This window comes from Oncorhynchus gorbuscha, linkage group LG06 (genome assembly GCF_021184085.1).
Source record: "Oncorhynchus gorbuscha isolate QuinsamMale2020 ecotype Even-year linkage group LG06, OgorEven_v1.0, whole genome shotgun sequence".
Classification (NCBI taxonomy): Eukaryota; Metazoa; Chordata; class Actinopteri; order Salmoniformes; family Salmonidae; genus Oncorhynchus; species Oncorhynchus gorbuscha.
The window spans coordinates 64,999,839-65,006,217 of record NC_060178.1 but is presented as its reverse complement, the minus strand read 5'-3'; the positions used below and the strand labels follow the sequence as shown (position 1 = coordinate 65,006,217).

The 6,379-nt window shown below is 41.3% G+C and overlaps 1 protein-coding gene across 2 annotated transcripts; it reads left to right on the top strand.

Annotated features, from left to right (window-relative positions):
• The first annotated feature begins 2,661 nt into the window (after nucleotides 1-2,661).
• Nucleotides 2,662-6,111, top strand: LOC124037217 (cyclic GMP-AMP synthase-like). 2 transcript variants are annotated; one of them, XM_046351884.1, is made up of 5 exons: nucleotides 2,662-3,369; nucleotides 3,463-3,679; nucleotides 3,786-4,049; nucleotides 4,403-4,502; nucleotides 4,701-6,111. In XM_046351884.1, exons 1-5 carry the CDS (start codon nucleotides 2,905-2,907, stop codon nucleotides 5,035-5,037), a joined length of 1,383 nt encoding a protein of 460 aa, XP_046207840.1. In that variant the 5' UTR covers nucleotides 2,662-2,904; the 3' UTR covers nucleotides 5,038-6,111. The 2 variants fall into 2 exon arrangements, with proteins under 2 accessions (XP_046207840.1, XP_046207841.1); XM_046351885.1 differs by having other exon boundaries at nucleotides 4,679-5,029.
• Nucleotides 6,112-6,379: the final 268 nt, after the last annotated feature.

Here is a 6,379-nt window from a genome sequence, read left to right as displayed (position 1 = left end):
TGATTATTTCCAAGGATTCACAACATTCTGAAATATATGTAGATATCTTTGTTAGAAATAATACTATATTTCCTTTGAAGTAGTGATGCTGAATGTAAATAATGGCTCAACATACCCCACTCTCCCCTATATGAATAGAAAAGGTGTGTACAGCAGTAGTTATATAGAATGGGCCAAAGTGCTGGAGTACAATTATGTTTTTTAATGTTATGTGAATGGCATTAAACACCAACCATTACCACGTGCCCGTCCTGCCCAATTAAGGTGCCACCAACCTCCTGTGGACTAGAAGTAACATTAAATGTAATCCGGGACACTCAAGTTAGTATGATATGTTAAGGCTACCCTGGGGTGGCAGGGTAGCCTAGTGGTTAGAGTGTTGGACTAGTAACTGGAAGTTTGCAAGTTCAAATCCCCGAGCTGACAATGTACAAATCTGTCATTCTGCCCCTGAACAGGTAGTTAACCCATTGTTCCTAGGCTGTCATTGAAAATAAGAATTTGTTCTAAACTGACTTGACTAGTTAAACAAAGATAAATAAAAAACGTTTTGTATGATCACATAAGACAGAACATTATTTAAGGCAAAAACATGGTGGATGGATAGGCATATAATGTGAACTTCTAGCAACCCGAAGGTTGCGTGTTTCAATATCATTTTAGCTGATTAGCAACTTTTCAACTAATTGCTACTTTTTAGCTACTTTGCAACTACCATGAATGTTCACTAACCCTTACTAATACTCAAGTTAGTAACCTTAACTCTTGTAGCTAACTCTAACCTTAACCGTCTAACCTAACTCCTAACCTTACCCAGCTAGCACAGTGGAGTTGGGCCGATTCCGGCTGAGAGTCGGGGCACTCGGCTGAGAGTCAGACTTGGCCGACGTCATGTGGCCGAGTCTGGGCCTCCATCGGCAGTATTAATTATGGCTAGGATGCTCGGGCCGCTTCCGGTGTGAGTTATCTGGCCCAAATGTATATATTACTTGGTGCTCAGGCCAATTCCGGTGTGAGTTATCTGGCCCAAATCTCTTACTTTTGGGGCTTGGCCAATTCCGGTAAGAGTTATCTGGCCCAAATGCACATATTACTTGGTGCTCGGGCCAATTCCGGCTATCCGGTTCCAATCAATTACTTGGGGCTCAGACCGATTGGCGCTACTCTCTGGCAGATGATTACACGGGCTGCTATATATAAATAACATTTCATTAATTTTTATCCCATTTTTTTCATATTTTCCTCATTGCTTCTGTGATCAGAAAATACATTTAACATTTAAATTAAATTCTTTAAGTAGTATTTTAGTATTTTGGTACTTTGTGCAAGCCAATTGATAAGCATTAAAAACTTTGTGGGAGGAACTTCCTGAGTGGCGTAGTGGTCTAAGACACTGCATCGCTAACCACCAACTCCTAGCCTAGCTAATGTTAGCCATCTAGCTAACATTAGCATTAGCAATTTAGCCACCTAGCTAACGTTAGCCACAACATATTCAAATTCATAACATATCGTTAGTTTTGCACATTCGTAACATATTTTACGTTTTGCAAATTGTTAACATATCATACAAATTCACAACATATCATACAAATTCATAACATATAATTTGAGAAATGGATGATGGACATCCACAAATTAATGCATACCATACAAAATGTAACATATCCCACTAAATAGAGTGTCTCAGATTTACGTACGAAATAACACAAAATGCTCTGAGACCAGGTTGATAGGGCAGCAGTCTCTATGGTCCAGGATAGAGATGACTGTTTAACAGTCTGATGACCTGAAGAGCCCCTCTGGGGTTCATGGATATCTCAAGAGACATCTTATACTTGTTTAACTGGGTTAGGGTAGTCATTTGCCACGGTTTAGTAATATAGTTAATTAATGTAAGAGTAAAATAGTAAACGTTACATATTTATCACTATCATACTGAATGTTAAGTTCATTAAGTTACTCGATGGAAGATAGGGATTTGGAGCAACAAGCATTTCTCACGTCATTTACCTGACAATAGCACATTTCAGGGCAATCATACATGACACAAGTGAGCGGAGGGCGTGCATGTGCTTTTGTTTACTCTGTCTCAATAAGCTTTCGACACAAGAGGGCGACGAACGGATTCTGTATGTGGAAAGGGGAGTGTTGTTGGATCCTGTATTTTACATTATAGCCATTACCATATATATGATTGAATATTATCTGCTGTTGGCTTGTGTGGACGTATGTATGTGTTATGCAACATAGCTGACTTGAAACATTGTTAAAAGTATCAGGGCCATGGGACTTTCTCATGATGGAAAAATACAGAGAAGCATGAAGACAGGAACTGTTCAAATTAGTTGGGAGGGGGGCACATTCAGAATGGGGTGTTGCGAGAACAAGCGGTCTTTTGTTAGATAACAGGAGCCAGGTGCGAGATAACAGTATGGAGCATGAGAGCCTGGATGTTCTTCACAAGCAACATTTACATCTATCAACAGAAGCGCCAAGAGGCGGGGACCCGCCTGAGCGCCTGCATTTGGCTGCGCAAGTTTAAACCACGCCCAGTCTCTACTGTGATAGGCCAACAGACGGGTTGGAACTGTCTATCACAGTAAAAATAATACTGTTTTACATACGTCTTGTCAGTTCCCTGTTCTGCCCTGCGTGGTATTATAGTGAGCCCGTATATACGAAAGTAACATTTGCCATTTATTACTTAGCTAATAAAAAATACATAGTATAAAATCGGTGACTCATTGTTATATTTATCCTGATACCAGATTAGAATTTACGCAACTCTAACAGTGTTCACATTCACTTTTCATCACACGGAAACAGTGAAGAGAGTATCATTTAGCTAGCATAGAATAAAGTTGAACTCGTCGGTGTCACATCACGATCATACTTACTACAATGAGCGGCAGAGGGAAACCACGAAGCGTGCGCGCAAAGAGTCCGGAACCAGCGCATGTCAAGAATCCGGTTCGGGCCAAGAGTGCCCGGCAACCTCCAAAGGAACCAGTGAAAGACACTAAGAAGGAAACGCAACAGGTCATTGATGAATACAACCCCAAGAAAACCAAGGAACATACGCAGCCTAAGCGCACCACTGGGGAAAAGGCACCTGTGCCACAGAAGTGCGTAGAAGTTAAAACCGGATCAAGGATGGTCAAAAAAGGTTACAGCGTTGACTCAAATCCGAATAAGATCCTGTTTACAACCATTGAACAATTGAAGATTAAGAAGAAACAGAAATCAGAATCAGCAAGTATTGTCAATGACACGGTAAAGCATATAATGGACCACATGAAAAAGTGTACAGAATGCTTCAAAGATGTAAATGATCTGCGCACTGGGAGTTATTACGAGAATTTAAAGGTGAGTCATGAATTAAATTCAATCATACATCACCAGTGTGACCCAATAGTATTTCATGCTTCACAAATGTTTAACGATTTTTTATCAATATAGATTTCTAATCCCGACGAATTTGACGTGATGTTAACTGTGCCTGTCGAGCGGGTGGACATTCGGCCGTTTGGGGATGTTGGGGCGTTTTACAGCGTGGCGTTCAAACGAGGAAAACACTCTTTGGATCGCTTTCTATGTGAAGACAACACAATATCTGCCAGTGGAATGCTTACGGAGTTCAGAAACGAGGTTATAAAGTGTGTGAAGATACTCAAAGGTGTGTACGTCTGTAGCGCGCGTTTCCCAAATGCCTGTAATGTAGCGTATGTATGCAAAACATTTGTTCATTAAAAATGTTTATTTTTTTCCATACTTCTATCAAGACGTGGGGTTGGAGAAGAAAAAGAAGGGTTGCCCGGCGGTGACTTTACTGATAAACGGGACGGGAACGGTCCCTATCTCACTGGACATTGTTCTGGGTCTTGAGGTCCGCTCGAGCTGGCCCACTTTCACCCAAGGAGGCATAGACAAAATAGACATCTGGCTCGGGACCAAAGTGAAGAAAGAACAAAAGCTTAAGGGGTACTACCTCGTTCCGAAGTACGAGGGAAAGGGCACGGTGGAACTGGAAGGTGTCTGCGCCAAAGGTAACCTTTTTGTAAACATTAAGTCAACACTATTAAAGCTTACACATCTTGAATAAAACTATCACTTTCATTTGTGATTTCTTCATGAATGGGAGTTGCAAAGGCCGATCAGGAAGCCTGCAGACACCCCCCCCCAAACTAAAATCTGAATAAAAAAAGTTGAAATTGTTGGAAGAAAAAAAAATCTCACAAAATTGGGACCTTTATACTAGTCCTGTATTAGAGGTCACATATAGGTGTCAAAAATAAATTCAGCACTGCTTCACCCCTTTCCATAGAAAGGGGAAGTGGCATGGAGCTATGTCCCTTTTCTGAGTTTCCTAAACAGGTTTTTCTTGTCCTGTTACCTACAGACGCGTGGCGCATCTCATTCTCGCATGTGGAGAAGAGTATCCTAACAAATCATGGCTCCCAGAAGACCTGCTGCGAGGCCAGCGGGACACGCTGCTGCAGGTAAGCCTACTATAGAATGAATGAATACTATAATACTGTATGAATACTACAAACATGAAAACTGTAGTCATAACGATCAAGTGGATTTTTCCTAGTCGTATGAATTTCCACATTTTATGAACTCGTCATTAAACCCATTTCCTTTGATAAATTGTGTATTATCATGTGTTCCTTAGACTTGCCATTTTCTTGCTTCAGGAAGTTCTGTCTGAAGCTTCTGAAGCACCTGTTGGGCTTGCTGAAGGCAGAGAACCCTCGTCTGTCAAAGTTCTGTTCCTACCACGCCAAGACCACCCTGCTCCACGCCTGCTGCTCCAGGACCCAGGACAGCGACTGGGAGGCGGCCCAGCTGGGACTCTGCTTCCAGCAGCTGCTGGAGGACTTTGAGGGCCACCTGAAAGATGGCATGCTTCCCAACTTCTTTATCCCCAAACACAATCTACTGGGCCCCGGCCATGACCGCAAGAGCTGTCAGTTCCTGGCCCGGCGCATCGAGGAGGAACGCAACAATGGTTTCCCCATTTTCCGCAAGTGAGTCGTGACCTCGATCACCTCCCTTTAATGACTCACCAGAGGCCCAATAGGCATAAGTGGAGTACAGTGGTGGTCCCATAATGTTGTCTATTCTTAAAGCAAAGGCATAGGCAGGAGGAATTGAAGAGCAGAGGAGTCGGAAGTTTAATTTCATTCAGATCTTACTTGACGAGTTTTGAGTGAGAGCCAACTGCTCCTCCAACAAATTATAAAAGGTAATGTAGTCCTTTCCTGCTGTCAATGAACAAAATCGCGCTCTTAGGACTCATGGGTGGAATGTTATTAATATATTTTTTTGTAATTTCATAACGAAGGTTATTTTTAAAAACCCAATGAAAATCTGGAGTTTCTATGTCAAACAATTTTGCTATATTTCAGTGTTCTGTGATGTATATAAGTGCAATATTGGGATGCAAAGTAAAAAATGTATACATCTCAACTCTGTATCTGACACGGTACAGGTGTCTTCTTTTTTAAGCCCATAACCATGTTTGAGGTGTATCCTTTGTTTAAGACTACCAAGAATCACTCTGTGACCCTACATTTTGCCCACTGCAGTAAAAGGTTAAACAAACTGAGTACAACACTATTAATTGTTCAATAAATAAATAAACATACAAATGTGCAACACAAAAAAAGGCTGAACACTGGAGGTTCCAGCATGGAAGTTGCAAGTTGCTTCTTCTGAGGAAAGAAATTACAGATTTGAAAGACAATTGGCAATGGGATATTGGATTCTAAACCACAAAATATTAGTAGATTTAGCACTAGGAGCTAACATGAGCTTTCAGTGAGGATTTTCCAAAACTTTTTAAAAATCACTTAAAAATAATTCCATACTAAATTCTACCTACTCAGGATGTCAACACCATCTATTCCTTGCAGAGTATTTGTCCACCTGTGTGTCTGTCTTGGCCAAACCAGGAGGAAGAAACATATTTCCCTGGTGTATGTTTTCCTGTTTTGAGTTGTTAGAAACTGACTGTGTGACAGTATGTCCAGGTGCATGCTGGGAAACTCCAACAGAGAGAGATTGTGTGTGTGTGTGTGTGTGTGTGTGTGTGTGTGTGTGTGTGTGTGTGTGTGTGTGTGTGTGTGTGTGTGTGTGTGTGTGTGTGTGTGTGTGTGTGTGTGTGTGTGTGTGTGTGTGTGTGTGATGTGAACACATTGCAGGTGCCTCTGTTTACCCGATATGTATTTCTGTTCAGCTTTTGTTCACACAAGTTTATTATTAGCCATTCATTGGAATTTAAGGCCTGAGGGCAGAGATGTGTTCAGCTGTATACCAATCAATTGGAATGTGCATGTGTGAAATACCCTACTTTTTAATAAAACAGAATACA